A 19,000-nucleotide genomic window follows, 5' to 3' on the forward strand; every position below is an offset into this window, starting at 1 on the left:
AGTGCTGGAGTCCTGGGAAACAAAGAGGAACCAAGTCGTAAGTTGCCGCAACCAAGAAAGAACTGCTTTGGAGCAATTTGCGACGCGCGGGGTTGAAATTGAAGCCGCTGACGCCAAATGCAGCTCCTCCCACGACGAGATTCTGCCCACTCCGACCTGGCTGATCACCCCGGCCCAACAATGGCAAAACATGCTCCTGGAAATGTCATTGATGCCGGCGGTCTGGTGAAGGATCCAGCAAGTGGCAGTTTTGACCAATATACGCAAGATAATCTGAACGCCTGGAACGCAATCGCAGGCGATTGGGAGGTCAACCAGTCGCCCGAGGTAAATGGCAAGGCCGACGATGGCAACGATATGTTCACGCAGTGTCTGCTGCCCGTAGTCGATGAGCTGGCCGAGTGGAAGTTCGGTCAAACCGTATTGGATCTCGGAGCTGGCAGCGGCATCATTGCTCGTCGATTCGCCAAGCACGGCGCCAATGTCACCGGACTGGACTTTTCAGAAGCCATGCTCGAGAAGGGCAGGGCGCGAAGTAAGAGTGAGCACGTCGTTGGGAGCATCACCTACGACTTCATTGATCTCATGGATTATGATGGTATGGCCAAGTACATGGCCGATAAGGAGTGCGTCTGATCAATCTATGAAGTCGGTAGTCTAAGCTGATAAACCACCGCAGCCGATTTGATGTGATTACTATCAGCACAACTCTCAAGTCATTGCCAGATCTACAACCTCTAGCAAAAGCCTTACCTTTGATGTTGAAACCAACTGGTCGGGTAGTGATAGTCGATCTACATCCAGCTTTCTCAAAACCCGCAGGTCATCGCGGGATGGAGATCTTCGAAGATCCCAAGACCGGTAAGCAGCAGCTCAGCACATATATCAAAGTGCCACGGTATCTCAATATACCGCCCTCGAAGAGTGAGGCAGTGCGAGGGCAACCAGAGCCATTGGTGAGTGATTCGCTCTTCTATCAGCCGGCCTCATACTCACATTCTGCAGTGGGTGTTTCACCGACCATTTTGGGCGCTTATGCAGCCCTTCTTCGACCAAGGCCTTGTACTCGACGCAATGCGAGAGCCAGCGTTCCAAGGTGACCCGGTATTGGCTCAAGCGCAGTCATATCACAACTTCCAGCAGACGCCGATGCTCCTCGCTTTCCGTTTAAAGCTGCTTGCGCCTGCGACATGACCAATAGCGGTTGTGTTCGGCATTTGATAGTCTGGGGAATAGGGCGCCATCTGGAGATGCATTCACGCGACCACTGCTAGCACTCAACAGTCCGAAAGAATGCCCGTCTGGGCCAATGCAGTGCTGCCATGTTGCTGACGACGGTGCTCTTCGCGGCCGTTTATGCATGTTTGAGCCCGGTCAGCGACAGCAAAGCCTGATCCCAGAAGCGAGTGCTTCCGGCGAACTTAAGACTCCTCGCGATGCGTGGACGAGTTTGCGGTTGGAGACGTGTCGAGAGATGGAGCGAGTGACGAGAGAGCCATGCTTACAATTCGTGAAATATGCAGCGTCTCGTGAGCGGTATAAAGACCAACAAGAAAATCAAAAAGTGAAATGGCGCATGCCGTGACACAGCGATCCCTGTCATCGCCTAGCGTCAACAAGCTCCGAGCGTCACCCCACAAGTGAGACAACCTCCGCGTTCCCCTTATGACAGGGATAAGCAACATCAGAATGCATAAAAGGCCACGAGTGCTCCTGCCTTCAATGCTGACATCTTTGCAGAATCGCAATTTCAAGCAGAAAAAACATACAACATGGGCAAACAATCGGACCCGAAGATTACAGCAATCCTCCATGAACGAGGCATCTGGGACGAAGAGCCCGATCTGTCTTTACACCGGTGTCCGCACACAAGTTTCGCCAAAGATGAAAGCGTGCCGAGCACTATTGCGCACAAGGGCCTCTCGCGCAAGACTTCAGTACAGGAGATGAAGAGCTTCATTCACAGAATGTGGCATCGACGGAGTTCACTGCAACACGATGGACATAAAGTACGACAAGGGGCTACTGTGGTGACTTGAAAACGAATTTGAGGAGATGAGAGAAATAACGGTTTCGACATTGATCACTACTCCACGGAGAAGTGCTTGAGACAGGAGGAAAGGAAATGAAAATAGGCGCTCTCGGTTCGGGTGGTCAATATCTGGATTCACACCAAAGCTGGCAATATCCCGACACAAGACCCAATTCCCGAGAACTCCCCGGATATGCTTGCTCATTCACTCACGAAGCCGGGATTCTGCAGTTGGAGTTTACGACCGCATACTGAGGACGTGGATGGCTTTCCAACCGGAATCAGCACACGTTCTCACTTTGTGCCCACCGATTTCAGGTCCCGCGTCGAACTCTGGAGTTTGCTCAATCAGCCCATGGCTACCAGCGATAATTTTGCGAAAATGTTTCAGGAGTTCTCGACCAGGGGTACAGCTCGGCCACGATTCATTATTGACAGACAACCATTTCGCATGCCACCTACTTTGCACAATCATGGAAGTATGGGCGGAGTTCCAGTCGAAGCGACAAGCAGAATAGAATTTATCTTGGATCAGGAGGGGGATGGCACAAGAGTTTGAGCCGAAGTATGCAACCTCAGGCAATATGCGGCAAGTGGCGGGCCCAGCACCACGAGGACTTCAAGAGAACGATGTACTCCTGATATGGAGATACATGTCTTGAAGAGATGATGAATTTGCCAACAGTAGGATTGACCGGTGCAGCATTGGTACTCATGTTATTGATGAGGTGCAAGCACAGAGGCAGCAGTAACGGATTTGAATCTCTGTACCGCAAATTGTTGGCCGAGTCACACCCATTGACGCATGTGAAAGTGAAAGACTGGTCTGTGCGCCTCTATTAGTCACTCGAAGCTTCCTCGAAAGCCTTCGCACATACCTGACACATCCAGCACGGGACATTGAAGATCCTTGCATGTTCTGCTACTACTAGATAACCCCAGACGAGATGCACTCGACGCAGATTCCACCTACGGATCCTTTCATGCGCACAAGCGGCGAGCCTGGGAATATCACAGAAGGCAAGCCGTGACTCAGATAAACGTCTAACTACTGCTTACGTTATTCAGTCTCCAGCGAGAATACGCTGTCAGATCCCAGACCTTCTGATGAAGCTCTCGTCGAATCGGATCCCGATCGGCCCTCTGCAGTCCCTAAGACATTCAGCATAGTGGAGCTTCTCGAACAAGTGCTAGTCCACCTGGATATCGAGCACCTTACCCGAGCAAGACGCGTATGTAAGATGTGGAACATCGTGATTGAGGATTCCAGAACGCTGCGAAAAGTCCGTTTTCTCGAGCCAATTGAGCCTCGGGAGCAGGTAATACGGCGCCCACGCTTCAGATCCGGTATCAGAATGTCAAAATGGGTGCCCGGGCAAGACACAGAGTGTTGGGTGCCATCAGAACTCCACCCAGCGTTTTACAAAGCGGTGGCTCGAGCACCAGTGAGTCCTACTCTCTTTCCCTCGCACGCTTCTACACTACCATAGCGGATTTTCCGCACCAACAAGCGCGACGTATTGTAACTCATTGGGATCAAACGCTAACAAAGACCACACAGCGTCAGTTTGCCCCGCATATAGGTCCGCTTGGATGGGACCTGTCTTGCCAAATCCACGTTCAACCGCTGTCATCACTTCGCGCATGGGTGTCTGAAAACAACCTGCACAAAGCCCTGATATGTCAGCCGCCGTGCAAGCGCCTTCGTTGCTGGACCCTCTCCCCTTCACCGCCGAATGAAGTGTTTCACTCTGCGACTGGCGTGACATTTCAAGACCTCGTAGATCTCGCAAATTCCAGGAACGCCGAGACTCATACATCGTCACGCCCATGTGTACACTTCTCCTTGCTAGACGTCACCAACGTGACTGACGATGAGAACAAAGCTCGGATCGATACGGCGAGGAGAAAATACGAAAGGAGAGAGCTGGTGGCGCAAAAGAAGCTCGCGGTCAAGGAGAACCGGAAGGGCCTGGACAAGATTTCTGTCTTCGATCGTTCGGAAGAGTGTGATCTGTCTGCTCTCTTTGAGGAGTACTCGCTGGAGAACTGAACGGCTACAGCAAAGGAGTGATGGTGGCCTGGGTGCTGCCACGATTCAATTCATGCGTTGACGGGGATACCGTAAGAGCACCAGGCTACGGGCTGAGTTGGCCATGCCAACTGGCAAGGCTTTTTCCTGGTAAGCAATTTGTACTAAGCTGATGTTGGTTGTCCAGAGTTCAATTGACGAGAGGAACAGTGACACGAAAGCACATTCTGGATGAGTGCAGTGCATCAGAGTACAGACAGCATCCCGATTGGCGATAATCCCATGTGAGTGGCTGCAGTCGAGTCAATAGTCGCGATCAATCTTGGACTGCTCACATACAAAGATGTTGTGATGGTTCGCGGTAAGACTTGCGCGCACATTCAAGCCTCAGTGCTTCCTGCCAAGTAAGGCTGCAGTCGTTGAGGCAAGCACAAGTGAAGCAACAACTGCGCGTGGAAGCAGCTTCCTCTGGGGCGATTGCAACGGCGTGACGCTTCCTCATCACAATAACAAACACCTCATGCATCACAAAATACTAAACCTCAACGATGACGATGCTCGAAGATGAACTGGATTGCTTCTTCTCAGAAGAAGTCGCCATGAAGATAACCGCCTGGTTAGAAATGATCATACACCGTCAGTGCCTGTGCAACGATGCATTCGCAGATTGCTCATGTTTCTCCAGTCATGATCAAAATCAGGTCGGCTACCCATCGAGCATTCGGTGCGACTCGCCCGCAACCGGACTTGCGCCAACCAAGCGGCTCAGCCTCCAAGTTGTTCAACATAGTCGAACTTCTCGAACAAGTGCTAGTCTATCTAGACCTCTCCGACCTTAACCGCTTCAGGCGTGTCTGCCGGCTGTGGAACGATGTGATCCAAGCATCGAGAGTGCTGCGCCAAAAGCGCTTTGTCGAGCCCGTGGAGAGATCGGAATGGATGTTGCAACTCTTCTATGGTACACTCAAATTGAGAATGGTCTCCCGCTTGCCGGACTGGTGGTTGTACTGCAATGCCTTCGTGCCATCGACACTTCATCCAGCCCTGCAGAATGTCGTGAGTTACATCCTTTCAATTCTCAAGTGCAACCCCACCCCACTACTATCGCGATCATGTAGTTCATTTCAATGCCAGCACGGCAAAAATGGTCAACTGGCAAGAAATGCTAACACAACCATCTAGGGGCAGCCGATTGTATATTCGCTCAATCCCGAGTCCCACAAAATCCATCTCTCTGGCTGGTTTACACTCGCCCCACGATCATTCGCCAGATGGATGTCGAAGAACCGTCTTCAAGGAGCACTTCTGTCCCAGCCACCATGCAAGCGTCTTCGCTATACTGTGCGCTGTTCACATGATATAGAGGTCGAAGCGGAGCTCGAGTCCACAACAGGTCTGACGTTCCAGGACCTACTCGATTTTGCGAGAGCACAAGCTCGTCCGAATGAGCATTGCAGAGCCAATCACGGATTACAGCCCGAAGATATAGCGAGCGTCGAAATGTTAGACATAACTCCAGCGGATACTGCTTGGGTTGACAAGGCAAGGACACGTTCTGAGAAAGCAAGGCGGCAAGAAGAGAGAAAGCGAGCATCCAGAGAGTATCGTAGAGCACTCAAAGAGGGGACAGTGGTCGATCAGCCGGACATGTTTGACATTTCTAGCCTTTTCACCTAGTACTCCCTGGTAGACTAACAAATTGCTTCCTGAGGAAATGGAGATCATTACCAGCGTGAAGCTGCGTGTAGTCCTTGACAAACGCCGAAGACAAATTCAAGGCAACAAAAGGATACGAGATTGCGGTACTGGGCTATGAAATCATGCAGACACTGTTGTTTGGGGGATTCTGCTGAAACCCATGCCAGAAAAATAACCCTAGCAACATTAGCTTTAGCCATCATCAAGCTTGCATAACAGATAGATCTTCTTTCTACTCACACAATCACAGAACTCTCCCGTCTCCTCCGATTTGCCCCCAATGCTTGCTCGTCATATCCTCCACAAGGCAACAAAGCGACCATCTCTTGCTATTGCTCTGCACAGACATCCGTCTGCGACGGCAATGCAATCTTCTTTTGCGTCCGCAAATGCCCATCGGAGAACATCATCAAATCCATCGTTCAAGATCCGGCCCGAGCGACCTAAAGATCACGAAGCTATACGTCAAGTTATCTCAGCCGCTTTCGCGAAGAAATCGCATCTCCAACATCGAGAGTTCGAAGTCGTGGAGAAGTTGAGAAATGCGGGGCAGCTCAGTGTTTCGCTTGTTGCTACGACCGGGGTTGGAAGCAGTCAGCAAGGCGAAGATATTGATGAAGATGAATTTTTGGTGGGTTATGTTGCTGTGTCGCCTGTGAGCATTGTTTCGCACGGGACTGAAATAGGATATGGGGAGAAGGATGAGGTCGGAAACATGGGTGGTCAAGGTTGGTATGGACTTGGACCTGTCGCTGTGAGACCTGAATTGCAAGGGCAAGGAATCGGACCAGCGTTGATTTGGAAAGCGAGAGATGTTTTGATAGAGTTGGGAGCGAGTGGGTGGGTTGTTTGTGGGCGAAGAGAGTTGTACGCCAAATTTGGTTTCGACAAATTTGACGGTCTGTGGGTGGATGGTGTGCCCAAGAGCAGATTTTTCTGTGCAGCATTGAAGGGAGATGCTGATCGAGATCATCGTAGGCGCGAGGTGAGGTACTGCGATGCTTGGAATATACTGTAATATCGAATCGAAGTCAGAACCATCTTGCACGTGTTCATAGATCACTTTCGTCCTAGCATCATCCGAAGTTTCCGTAGCATGAGGCCACGAGAGTAGCCCTGCATAATATTCTCTGGTTATTATAGCGTTGGTATCTGATAATTAGCGAGTGATTAGTCGAGTGCTCATAGGTCATGCGGCAGAACATTATGCCACGTCATTTCTCCGGTGATCAGCAGTTCGTCTGGGCGACCAAATATCGGCCTCGACCACGTTGCGAGCAGCAAAGCACCACTTGGAAGCGACTCGCGCTCAGTGGCCAGTCTCCTTGTGCACGGCCACATCATTGGTGCCGTTACCGTTGTCGGCCTTCTCCGTGGATATTTCACCAGTCTCATCACTTCCTCTTCCACCAGCAGCAAGTCCATTCTCGGCAACCCCATCTGAATCGACTCCAGCTTCTTTCCTGATTCTTGAGATCTCCTCTGGTGGAGGGGCTTCCCATTTGGAGGACTTCCAAGGCATAACTCCGGATAGATACATCGTGTCGATCTCTTCGAGTGTCCTTCCTTGTCCTTCCATGACGAAGAAGTAGATTATGAGGCCGCCGAGGATATTGCAGCCGGCGAAGACGTAACCATAGCGGAAGTCGATCGCACCAGTGATGAATGGGGTGAAGAAGGCCAAGAGGAAGTTCCAAAGCCAATTCGAGGCTGTGTGGTAATCAGTGTCATTCATGAAGGGGACCACTATTCTATGCACGTACCTGTACTGAGCGCCATGCCCTTTGCGCGGTAGCGACCTGGGTAAAGCTCACCGCAGATGGTCCAGATCATCTACGCAGATAGCCACGTCAGTACTCCTGCAATTGAGAATGTCAAGAATCGAAACATACCGGTCCCCAAGTGGTTGCGAATCCAAAGATGAAGAACGAAGCCAAGACGATCATAGCTGTTGCTGCGGACTCGGTATTTTTCGGATTGTCGCGGTCGAGAGAAAAGTGTCCTTGTACTTTGTCAGCGGCTGTTTGCAATAGTCTTAGTCTCATTATAGATACGCACCAACACTGGCGAAGATGAGGAACATGATGAACATCCATACACTGCCCACCATGAGCGACTTGCGTCGACCATAATGCTCAACGATGTATAAGCCGTAGAAGGTGGTTCCGAAGTTGATACCGTTCAGGATCATTTGTGTCACGAAGGAGTTATCGATGCCCGTGCCTAAAAAGATTGTAAGTGAAAATGCTTAAAGCAAATTGCATGGCAATAAGCATACCGACAAAGATTGTCGTTCCGTAGTAGAAAAAATAATTTGCACCAGTTAATTGCTGGAACATCTGCAGTCCCATTCCGAGGGCAACGCGGTAGAGCATCTTGGGAGCGCGGATCTAGAAAGGATTAGCGTGGGGTCCAGAAGACACTTAGTACAAAGAATGCATACCATTGCAGCCCACTCCTGGATGACACCGAGTTGGGCAGACTCGGCTCTGAGCTTCTGTTCGATCTCTTCGAGCTCGACATACAGGACATAGTGGTTGGCAGGGGCGCCGTACACTTTCTGTAAGAACGCCTTTGCTTCTTCGATCTTGCCATGGCGGTAATTGTACCTCGGAGTCTCGTCAAACAATAAGATGCCAAAGCCAAGGATGACAGCCCAGACAAAGCCGATACCCATAGTGATACGCCAAGAGGCAGCACTGTTTCGCTGGTGTTCGTGCGCGCCGTAGTTGATGCATCTGTAGCATGTTGTCAGCCCGGTTCGATGATGCAATCGCAAGAGTACGAAACCTACGCCGCCATGAAAATGCCAAAAGTGATGAACAGCTGATAGCAACTGATTAGTGCACCTCGGATGTGTCGAGGTCCAGATTCGGCCATGAACATTGGGACCAACAAGGACAAGCCACCAACACCAAGACCCATAACGAAACGGCCCATCATGACCTGGTACCACTTATCGGTGGCGGCAATTTGGACGATGTTGCCAACGGAGAAGATTAAGCACCAGAAACTTATTGACAGTCTGCGGCCGAGCCTGTCTGCCAGAGGTCCACCAGTCAATGCTCCAATCAGGGTACCGATGGAAAGTAAGCCAACGATCAGACCAGAGCGGACGTTGCTGAAGTACAGCTCGCCATTGTCGCGTCGTTGAGCAAAACGTTCCCTGAAGTCCGGCTGTTCTCCACATCAGTTTGCCACTTCTTGCGGCGTGTATAGTGCAGAGTAGCTTCTTACCATCTCGAGAAACCCAGAGATCTGACTGCATAGAGTTAGCGACCTGTACAGCGGGAGCCGCTTATCGACACTCACCCAGTATCGTAACCGAAAACTGGATGCTGTCAGTACCACGTAATATCTGATAGAGCCATCGATATCACATACTGAAACCACCCATGCTGACCATTAAGGCCATGAAAAAAGAGGCGCCGGTAATACGCTTCAATGGTGAGTAATCAAGATCAACCAGAGAATTCCGTCCATGAGTGGAAGCGACATTGCCTGGGTTGAACTGATCATAGTAAACGTAAGATGAGAAGCCGAGCGACTTCTTGTTGAAGCGTGGCACCCACGATTTCGACTCAGTCGCCATCTTGTCTGGGGTCCCACGAGGCAGTGTTCAGGAACAAGTAAGCACAAACCTTCTCCAGACACGCAGACGGCGATCTTATAGGCAATCGTGGAGCCCCTCCTCGTGCATGGTTGGAGTGTGTGGGCGAGTTGCGATGACGGATCTTCGCGGCCTGTCAGCGTCCAGGGTCGGCTTGCCACGAGTGGTCGACATGTTGTCAACGGTGCGCGAGGATGTGGATGACCTGATCATGAGCCCATCGACTCTCCCAGTCATCGCGCGCGATATGCAGAGAGCTCTCGAAGGGGCGTGAGACGGATCGTTGCTGATGCCGGTCCGCGCAATGAGACACCTGAACAATTCAATGCCAAGCCATATGCTTCTTAAGCTTGACACAGTAACAAGTCCGCCAACCTTTCGTCATCACCGTGAGACCGATCAATACGCTCGCGACCAGGTCCGCAGAGTCATGCTTGCTATGCATCGAGACATCTTCTGGGTTGTTGTTCGGACTGGCGGTAACCCGCAGAATATGTGGGGTCTCCGTGGGTCAGTTGTGAGCACCGGATCTTCGCGGAGGCTGACATCGCCACAGCAGCTGCAAGATGTCAGCCTCTATGTGACTCTAGCAACTACTTCGCTATGTCGAGTGTATTAGATCGTGCTGCATCAGGCGTGCATCGGTCCGATTGGTAGCCACGGACTGGTCGCCAGCTGAATAATTGTTCTTCTGGACTTGTGCCAAGAGCAACATGCCAAGAGCAAGAGACATAATCTCCGTTGCGCAGCATGGCAGTTAGAAGCAAGCGTGTAGAAAGCTGACTAGAGCCCGGTGGTATCGATTTGGGGCATTTTATCGTCCTTCTACAGAAGAAGTAATGCCGGGCTGGTCGTGACCTGGCGAGCTTTAATGTCCAGCAACGTCAGCGCAACTACAATATTGAACGACGTGCACCTTTACAATCCCGTCTGATGTGATTGCGGGAACACACTAGTCTGTGAGAAGTCCCAGCGGCCTAAAAGCATGATGAGAGGTTAGTGATACTGCCGTGGCACCAATGCGATGCTGCTACGGCTGCACCGCAGCCGTCACATCAAGAGCTGAGCACGCTCAAGAGCCGCGCACGCTGGAACTTCACCAAGTCCTAGAAAAGACCAAGTGCTTCGAGATGAGCGAACATTCGCTGGAGTTTTGTCACGCAGCGTCAGGCCTGAGAGGCAGCGGCCACACAGATAGAACCTTCTTCTCAGGCTGTAGACGCTGATGTGCTCGCAATCTCTGCGTCGTCGGCGGCGAGAATATCGACGTGTCTGGTGCTGGAGATGCGCCGCTGCTCCAAGCAATGCAGAGCAATCGTGACTGAAAGATGGGATGGTCAGGAGAGACCAAGGTTGTTGCTTCAGGTCCGACCAATCTGTGAATGGTAACTCTGCTGAGTCAGGTAGGGCCCAGGCCTCATACTGAAATTCCTGGGAAACATATGCGACGACTTGGATGAATGTTGAGAGGAGGCTGCTCTGATTGCCTGACCACGATCACTCCTTTGTATGAGCATCAGTGTAAATTCTTCGCAGATAGGCTCTCCTCCAATCATGCGGCGAAGCTGGAGGTACGCCACAGCACAGCCACTTTAACAGCCACTCACTGTGATCGACTAAGAATTCGAAGACAGCAGCAGAGAGAGGAGGACATCGGAGCGGGCAGCCGCGCCAATGTGTTCGTGAAGTCAAATTTGCATGAGAGAATCGCAAAGAGGCTGCAGAGCCAGGCGTGATATTGTCGGCACTACGCTGAAGAGTCTTCTAGATGGAGTGTCCATGGCGGTGACTGCACCTTCAAAACAATTATGTCGGAATGATCAGCAGTGTTGTGGCTGAGATGATGACGGAGCGGAATGCGCCTCTGTTGCTGTCGTCGTTGTTGTCGGCGCGTCGAAAGTATGGACGGCGGCGGTGACGTTGGTCACGGCTGGCACAATCGTACGTTGAGGTGGTTCGATAACAAGAAAACAATCGGCGGCTCTTTCCTCAAAGCAATTTAGTGGGAGGACCCCTATGCTGCAGGAACGCCTAGGGTTCAATCGAATGGGACGACTTTTTTAATTCTTGAGCGTCGCCCGTCGCAGATCTTCTCTTCTCAATTCCTCCCTCCTCATTCTCCTCGCCTGCCTCTCCTCGTGCCAGTGACCGAGTCGAAACAGCGCGCGAACAATCGTAACCATCACGCCTTTGTGCCCCGCGCCGAGCAGAACATCCGACTGTTCTTCTCTCTCCACACCGACTTCAGTCCCACGCGACACGCCACACGACCGCACAGCACTCACAACACTCTCAATATGAGCGAACGACCTCAGAATGTCGGCATCAAGGCCGTCGAGCTCTACTTCCCCAGCCAGGTGAGTTGCCCATCAACCCTGCGAAAACAGTGCCGCAGCAGAGGCATTGGGGGGTCCACCACCCAAACTGCGTTGCTCTAGCGTTTCTGGCATATGGGCGTCTGTGCTACATGCTGCAGACGGCTCAGAAGCCTAGAGATCCGCAGGCGACTTTCAATGGCATCTGAGTGCCCACTGTCGTTCTCAAGAAGCCCCAATCGCTAACAAGCTGTTCCCAGTGCGTTGACCAAGCAGAGCTCGAAAAATTCGATGGCGTTAGCGCTGGCAAATACACCATTGGTCTTGGACAGACCAAGATGAGCTTCTGTGACGACCGAGAAGACATCTACTCATTCGCCCTCACGACCGTTTCCTCGCTTCTGAAGAAGTACAACATCGACCCAAACTCCATTGGCAGACTCGAAGTCGGCACAGAGACTCTTCTCGACAAGTCAAAGTCATGCAAGACTGTGCTGATGCAGCTCTTTGAGCCATCTGGCAACACCAACATTGAAGGCGTGGACACTGTCAACGCATGTTACGGAGGTACCAATGCACTTTTCAACACAGTTGCTTGGGTGGAGTCGTCTGCCTGGGACGGACGGGATGCCATCGTCGTGGCAGGAGACATCGCGCTTTACAAGAAGGGCAATGCCAGACCCACGGGAGGAGCTGGCTGCATCGCCATGCTCGTTGGACCAGATGCCCCAATCGCTTTCGAGCCGGGCCAGCGTGGCAGCTACGTGAAGCATGCATACGACTTCTACAAGGCCGATTTGACCAGCGAGTACCCACTCGTGGACGGTCACTACTCGATCAAGTGCTACACTGAAGCAGTAGACGCCTGCTACAAGGCCTACAATGCTCGTGAGAAGCAGCTCAAGAGCAAGGCAAATGGTCACACGAATGGTGTGCACGAGTTGGAGACACCTCTTGACCGATTCGACTACATGGCATTCCACGCCCCGACCTGCAAGTTGGTCTCCAAGAGCTATGCGCGATTGTTGTACAATGACTATTTGGCCAACCCTGAGGCTGAGATCTTCAAGGATGTTCCTGCTGAGATCAAGGACCTCACATACGAGCAGTCCATTTCCGACAAGACTGTCGAAAAGACCTTTGTCGCACTGGCCAAGAAGCGATTCGCGAGCCGTGTGCAGCCTGCAACCGAGGTCCCAACACAATGCGGTAACATGTACTGTGCCTCCGTATACGCATCGCTTGTGTCACTGCTCAGCAACGTATCCTCGGACGATCTTCAAGGCAAGCGCCTCGGCATTTTCTCGTACGGTTCCGGTCTCGCATCTTCACTGTTCTCCCTCAAGGTCCGGGGCAGCATCAAGGAGATCGCGGAAAAGATTGACCTTCACACGAAGCTCGAGGGACGTCGTGTTGTTAGCCCAGAGACATACGAGGAATTCTGCAACCTTCGCGAGAAGGCCCACCTGAAGAGCAACTACAAGCCACAGGGCAGCATTGACACGATCGCTCCTGGCACATATTACCTCACGGAGGTTGACGACATGTTCCGCAGGAAATACGAGATTAAGCAGTAGACGCACCATGCATGAGTTGCCAGTCTAGAGAATGGCAACGATAATAATCAGCAGTGCATTTGATGGCGTTTGAGGAAATACTAGATACCATTTTGGCATGACCCAGGTCCGCGTGAATGGCACTTGGAGAGTTGGCGACAGGAGGCCAAGCGAGGTATCACTGACATCGATACGCTCTGCCAGAGCGCAACGCAGCGATGTCGCTGTGGGGTCGAGAGATGACAGAGATCTCTTTCAGAGAGCGTCTAGAGCCGAAAGAAGGCCGTTTGTAGATATCGTGGTAACATCGGCAAAACAATCAGACTTGTTCTGCAGCACACAAATTGACTCTGATGTCACCCGTGCACGGTTCCCGTGAACAGTCTCTTCCCATTGCAAGCAGGCTATCTAGCTGCTGCACAATCCTGTATGGTGCAAAGAACCGCAAGTCCTGGATGGCACGGGCTTGGCCGAGATGCGTGTGGGTGCAGGTGAAGTGTTTTGAGAAGAGCGAGTGGACGGAACTGGAGCGCTAGGAGCGTGATGATGTAGCAGATTGGATGCAGCACGGCGGAGCGACTGCCGAAGCAGAAGCGCTCTTCGCTTGCAAGCAAGCGTGGACTGTACAACCGATCACGAGGCTGTCTGAACGTGCTGTCGCACACAGAGTACAACATATTCTTCAGCATTGCCGGCCGTGGGAAGGAGTATGCCGTATGTATGTAGCTTGTAGCTGGTGTAGGCGTCAGAGTTCAGCCGGACAACGGTCGAAGCCGTGACGAAGCAGGGTTTGCAAAACGCAGAAATCGTGGCTGGCACGACCTTTGGCCGACTGCTTTCGCGCCGTTCGGTCGGATCGCCTGGAAGTCACCACCTTCTCCCGGACACACACCACCCCCAACGGCAGCGACCTCGACCACCAATTCCGCTCGCTATTCTACTCTCGCTGCCACTGGATTGAACGCACCGTATTTCGCTGGGCCGTGACGACCGAAGACGGACTCAGCACACGGGAAACAGGTTGTTTTGGAGGTGAGGAGGCGCAGCTGGCCATCTGGCCCGCGACCGTCACCAGGATGGCAGAACAACGACGGTCACTGCTGGACGGCTCCGCGACTCCCACGCAGGAACGTGCGGATGTGTTCAGTGACGAGCACGAGGTGGAGGACGACGAGTTCGCGTGGGACGGTATTGCGGACGGCTTCAGGCCCAATGTCGACAGAGACGAAGGGGTCCCCGACGCGCGCCAAGAGGAGGTAGATGGTCAGCCCATTCGCAGTGTCTCTGCACACTACGCGCCCGGAAATGTGACGCCCACCATGGGTGCATCTTCGAACAGGAATTCCACGAGGAAATCGAGAACCTACCCGAACCCCTTCTCCAGTCCCGAGGACGAACCTGCGCCGGCACAGCGAAATCTCAGCCTCGAATTTGAACGGGACGATGCGGCTGTACGAAGGTCAATATCCTCGGTCTCTTCATCACAATTCGCGCCAACGCACTCTCCACGATTCGGTGCTGGGCCTAGTCATCCTTACCAGATCTATCCACAAACGGCCGTGGGGCGAACTTTGAGCAACGCAACACAATCAACAGTGGTCGCTCCTTCTGTGCGACAATCGTATTCGAACAATGTCCCCGCTCATCCATACGCCATGTACCCTCAAGGTGTCACTGAGGACATGGACGACGAGGAGGACACAGATGACTTTGGCATAAGGCAGCAGAACCCGGTTACAGTAGGCTTTCCCGGGTTGGGACAAAACTACACGAGACGATTAGGTCCAGACGGCGAGGACCAAGACTTGATTGGCGAAGACGGGCATACAGAACAACTCCCGCCATATACACGATACCCAGAGGACGCACCAGAAAAGGCGCCACTACTAATGCCCACGGCACCCACGGCACTCCTCAGCAGAGCCCCGGTGGCTGGGACAGATCCGAGCATGCCATTGATGCACACCATGATACAACCATCACCAACGCCTGCTCCTCAGTCAATGACTGATGAGTCTGCGTTGCGTCGTCCATCATCAAGGTCATCAACAAATCTTCTGATGCATTCAGATAGCTCGTCGGAAAACCTGGACAAAGTTTCCATGCACAAGACATGGAAAGAGAAGTCATGGAAGGAGAAACGAAAAACAAGAATGTGTGGTTTCGGAAAGTTCAAAGGCGTTGCTTTCCAGTGGATCCTCGTGGTCATCTGCGTTTTGGTATTCGTGGCCGCTCTCCTTGGAGGAGTAATTGGTGGTTTCGTTGCTGGTGGCGAGCACGCTCGGAACAGGTAAGCTTGGTCTCATGCCTTCTTTGCGATATGCATTAATCATTGTAGCAGCCAATCGATCACCGTCGTCACGTCGCTATACGATGCTAGTCTCATCGCATCACCGACGTCTGGCGCTCCGCCTACGGGTACATATGCCCTGACACTCGGCGCTCCCCAGGAAACGCAGAGCGATTGTCTGTCCAACAAGGGTCAAAGAGTCGCGTGGGACTGCGATCTAGCACCAAATTCAGCCCTTGCTATGGTCGTCCGACCAAGCCCACAAGGTCTTGGTGCTGTGCTTCAGTACGCTTCATACGATTCGGCTATCGCATACGGTGCTCAGCTCAGCTACATGAACACCTCATTCGCGCAATTCCTTACTGTCCAGGATCAGGACGACAAGCAGAATGGACCGGCGTTCTACTTCCAACAATTTTACGACAAGGTAGTCGTCGTTCCCGAGGCCGCGCTCACTACTAGCAGTGGCAGTAAACGAAGAATGAAGCGAGGTTGGTACAGCCCAGGCTGGAAACTACCAGAAGCGTGGGCTAGCCGCAAGCAACTCGCCACTCCTGGAGAGAAGCCATGGTTCTGCGTATGGAACGAGACACTGCTTGAAGGCTTCATCTATGTAACGGAATCGCTTACCACAAGCACATCAACAATACCGACCAGCACCAGCAGTACGAAATCATCGACGTCGCCGCCGTCAGCACCGGCATCAATAACACCTCCCCCTACAACTAGCGATACTGGTTCGTACGATGGCAGGCCGCCATTCACTGGGTACCCACCGGGTGATCAGATAATCACCAAGACAATATCTGCGCCCATGACCACCGCTACTTACACGGGCCCTGCTTCGAAGTTTGACGGTTGGACGAATTCCATCATGGACGATGCCAAACGGCGCCTGTTCCAAGCATCAGCCGATCCGCACATGAGAAGAGGAGACGACGACTACGTCGGGCAAGATTTTTGGAGCACATTGGAGGTGTTCCCATTCCTCGTCAAGCTTGAGGAGCGTCGGGTTGGTGGCGCACCATCACCTTATTGTCAACAGTATCAAATACTGGATGATGGTCGGGCAAACTGGGTTTCGGATCCTGACAGCGGTAAACCCATCGTAATTCAACTCGATGAGGACGACCCCGAGTACGGCAAGAGTGAGATCACGAGCAAGAACCGGGCTATGATGTTCCCACGCGGGGTGCCGAATGCTTGCCACTGCCAATGGATGAGTGGCGAGGGACCACTATAGCCTCTGTTCCTCTGGATTGCAGCGGATCTTATCCGCTTGCTGGCCTCCATTCGAAGCTCACCACTTTAGCGTTTCTTGTTTACTTTTTCTGATGACGGCCACACAGCACAGGCCAGGCGTGTTCACAAGCGATTTCTTTTTGACAACACTTACAAGGTTGTTCGGCGTTCCACGGGTTCTTCATACTGGCACCACATGCAGACGCAAAGTGCACAATGGATATGGGAATTTGGTTCTGGGAAATTTCTTTGTTGAGGGCAAGCGCAGGAGCTGGTGAACATCTGACCACATTTTTCTTTTTGATTTCGAAGCAGCTTTTGCACACTCCTGACGAAAAAGCGGAGTCTTGTTTTGGGGAATGGCAGAAGTTTTGTCCTGTCGAAGGCACTCGAATAGTGCGGATTTCTATGAATGTAGGAAGAAAGAGATGGTGGAGGTGGAAAGGAAGGAGATTTAGTGACATTGATACTTTACCGCGTACACAGCGACGTCTTGATGAAGATGCAAAAGAGTTCCAGGCAGACAGAGCAAACATTTAATCCCATGGTTGTACTGTATTCAGTGGGATTTCCATTATTCGTGCAGATGATGGCCTTCATGTGATTGATTCCCTGTAAACCCATTTTTCGATTTCCAGACACGTCCCCCGCATATAAATTCTCCCGCTACTTGCCTTTTTCGCGTCGTCGCCTTCCATCATCGTCGAGTCGCGGCATGAACGCACCTGTCAAAACTTGACGCAACGGTCGAAGCTTCGCACCTTCTCGGATTCGCGATTCAACTCCCAAGTGCTTCTTACCTTTTTCACGAACAACACCAGCGACATCAACACGGACATCTGTCTTTTCACTCTCTTTTGATTTCAAGCGCCACTCTTCACTGTCGACAGCACGTCGCCCACGTTCTCTCACACAACCAAGAATCGCACACAGAGCTGTACTTTTTTCAACAGCCGCCGCCGATAGCTACAGGAAGATCTTAGACCGGAAGAAAAATGGTATTCGGTCCCATTCCGAATCGCGAATACCATGAAGGCTTCATGCGCGAAGCCATCGGCATGGCCGAGTTCGCGCTCGCATCGGACGAAACTCCTGTAGGATGCGTTTTTGTGCACGAAGGCAAAATCATCGGACGCGGGATCAATGGTACGAATGCGAGTTTGAACGTGAGTTGTACTTCCAAAAGTCACACAGATAGCATTTGAAAATCAACTTTCTGACGAATACGACCGAGCAGGGAACTCGCCATGCGGAGTTCGTCGCCCTCGCTGAGATCATGTCGAAGCATCCACAGTCGATCCTGCACGAGACGGATCTGTACGTGACTGTCGAGCCATGTATCATGTGCGGATCGGCGTTGCGGCAGTATGGCATTCGTGCGGTCTACTTCGGCTGTTTGAACGATCGCTTTGGAGGCTGTGGTGGAGTCATGAATGTGCATTCTGATCCGGGCATCGACGGGACCTTTCCTTGCTATGGTGGCCTGTTCCGTGAGGAGGCAATTATGTTGTTGAGAAGATTCTATGTGCAAGAGAACGAGAAGGGTGAGTTGCGATGAGTGGCTGACGATGTTAGGCCAACATATGCTGATGCGCGAGTGAACTACAGCGCCGGACCCGAAACCAAAGAAGAACCGCGAGCTCAAGACAGAAATTTTGCCAGTGACAGTCACGCCTGTAACTTCAGCGCCAACGAATGCTGCGGCTGCCAGAGCTGCGCAAGCAGCCAAGCTGGCCGCAAAGAAGGCAGCTCTTCCGCCCCCAACGCAGGCCAACAAGCAAGCAGCGGCACCAGCGACTGCTCCAGCTGCGGAAAAGCCGTCGGTGGAGGAACAAGTGAGCACGAAACTCTCCAACCTCTCAATCGAAGCGAAGGCGCAGCCACCTGACGCGAGTTCCAAACCATCGGCGGATGCATCAGCTGCTCCTCGACCAAAACCACGAGTCGTCCTGCCCAAGGTACCCGTGGCCTTGCCCTTGAAGCCAATTCCAACACCTGTGCTCGGCGTGCACAACGCTACTTCCAAAACAGCTCCTGTCGAGGCCACACCGCTCGCAACGCCAAGAACGCAGTCGCCTGTGAGAAAGGCACCTTGAACGACCATAGCGATAGCGTGCGATCATCGTCATACAAAGAAAATGCTACCCAGCCTCCCATTCGATCAGAGCCGTAAGACCAAGACTCGCTCACGACGCTTGGTAGCAGAAACTTGCTCACATATCAGA

At 52.3% G+C, this 19,000-nt stretch overlaps 8 protein-coding genes across 8 annotated transcripts; 7 read left to right on the plus strand and 1 right to left on the minus strand.

Moving 5' to 3' along the window:
- Positions 1 to 180: 180 nt before the first annotated feature.
- RHO25_003448 (uncharacterized protein) lies at positions 181 to 1,194 on the plus strand (the record flags this gene model as incomplete). The annotated part of the gene is made up of 3 exons (XM_023598953.2): positions 181 to 626; positions 680 to 956; positions 1,006 to 1,194. The coding sequence occupies 3 exons, from the start codon at positions 181 to 183 to the stop codon at positions 1,192 to 1,194; spliced, it is 912 nt and encodes a 303-aa protein (XP_023455010.1).
- Positions 1,195 to 1,772: 578 nt separating this feature from the next.
- RHO25_003449 (uncharacterized protein) lies at positions 1,773 to 2,039 on the plus strand (the record flags this gene model as incomplete). Its single annotated transcript, XM_023598954.1, has 1 exon — positions 1,773 to 2,039. One exon carries the CDS (start codon positions 1,773 to 1,775, stop codon positions 2,037 to 2,039), a length of 267 nt encoding a protein of 88 aa, XP_023455011.1.
- Positions 2,040 to 2,979: 940 nt separating this feature from the next.
- RHO25_003450 (uncharacterized protein) lies at positions 2,980 to 4,085 on the plus strand (the record flags this gene model as incomplete). Its single annotated transcript, XM_023598956.2, has 3 exons — positions 2,980 to 3,052; positions 3,101 to 3,477; positions 3,594 to 4,085. The coding sequence occupies 3 exons, from the start codon at positions 2,980 to 2,982 to the stop codon at positions 4,083 to 4,085; spliced, it is 942 nt and encodes a 313-aa protein (XP_023455703.2).
- Positions 4,086 to 4,612: 527 nt separating this feature from the next.
- Positions 4,613 to 5,741, plus strand: RHO25_003451 (uncharacterized protein; the record flags this gene model as incomplete). Its single annotated transcript, XM_023598957.1, has 3 exons — positions 4,613 to 4,700; positions 4,750 to 5,120; positions 5,247 to 5,741. The coding sequence occupies 3 exons, from the start codon at positions 4,613 to 4,615 to the stop codon at positions 5,739 to 5,741; spliced, it is 954 nt and encodes a 317-aa protein (XP_023456117.1).
- A 1,330-nt stretch (positions 5,742 to 7,071) lies between these two features.
- Positions 7,072 to 9,354, minus strand: RHO25_003452 (uncharacterized protein; the record flags this gene model as incomplete). Its single annotated transcript, XM_023598959.2, has 10 exons — positions 7,072 to 7,472; positions 7,526 to 7,595; positions 7,655 to 7,764; positions 7,821 to 7,985; positions 8,041 to 8,152; positions 8,206 to 8,500; positions 8,557 to 8,939; positions 9,000 to 9,024; positions 9,075 to 9,093; positions 9,147 to 9,354. 10 exons carry the CDS (start codon positions 9,352 to 9,354, stop codon positions 7,072 to 7,074), a joined length of 1,788 nt encoding a protein of 595 aa, XP_023455701.1.
- Positions 9,355 to 11,669: 2,315 nt separating this feature from the next.
- ERG13 (3-hydroxy-3-methylglutaryl coenzyme A synthase) lies at positions 11,670 to 13,264 on the plus strand (the record flags this gene model as incomplete). The annotated part of the gene is made up of 2 exons (XM_023598960.2): positions 11,670 to 11,729; positions 11,948 to 13,264. 2 exons carry the CDS (start codon positions 11,670 to 11,672, stop codon positions 13,262 to 13,264), a joined length of 1,377 nt encoding a protein of 458 aa, XP_023455700.1.
- A 1,055-nt stretch (positions 13,265 to 14,319) lies between these two features.
- Positions 14,320 to 16,776, plus strand: RHO25_003454 (uncharacterized protein; the record flags this gene model as incomplete). The annotated part of the gene is made up of 2 exons (XM_065602399.1): positions 14,320 to 15,533; positions 15,582 to 16,776. The coding sequence occupies 2 exons, from the start codon at positions 14,320 to 14,322 to the stop codon at positions 16,774 to 16,776; spliced, it is 2,409 nt and encodes an 802-aa protein (XP_065458471.1).
- A 994-nt stretch (positions 16,777 to 17,770) lies between these two features.
- RHO25_003455 (uncharacterized protein) lies at positions 17,771 to 18,871 on the plus strand (the record flags this gene model as incomplete). The annotated part of the gene is made up of 3 exons (XM_023598962.2): positions 17,771 to 17,941; positions 18,013 to 18,319; positions 18,384 to 18,871. 3 exons carry the CDS (start codon positions 17,771 to 17,773, stop codon positions 18,869 to 18,871), a joined length of 966 nt encoding a protein of 321 aa, XP_023455698.1.
- Positions 18,872 to 19,000: the final 129 nt, after the last annotated feature.

Source organism: Cercospora beticola, chromosome 2 (genome assembly GCF_033473495.1).
Source record: "Cercospora beticola chromosome 2, complete sequence".
Taxonomy (NCBI): Eukaryota; Fungi; Ascomycota; class Dothideomycetes; order Mycosphaerellales; family Mycosphaerellaceae; genus Cercospora; species Cercospora beticola.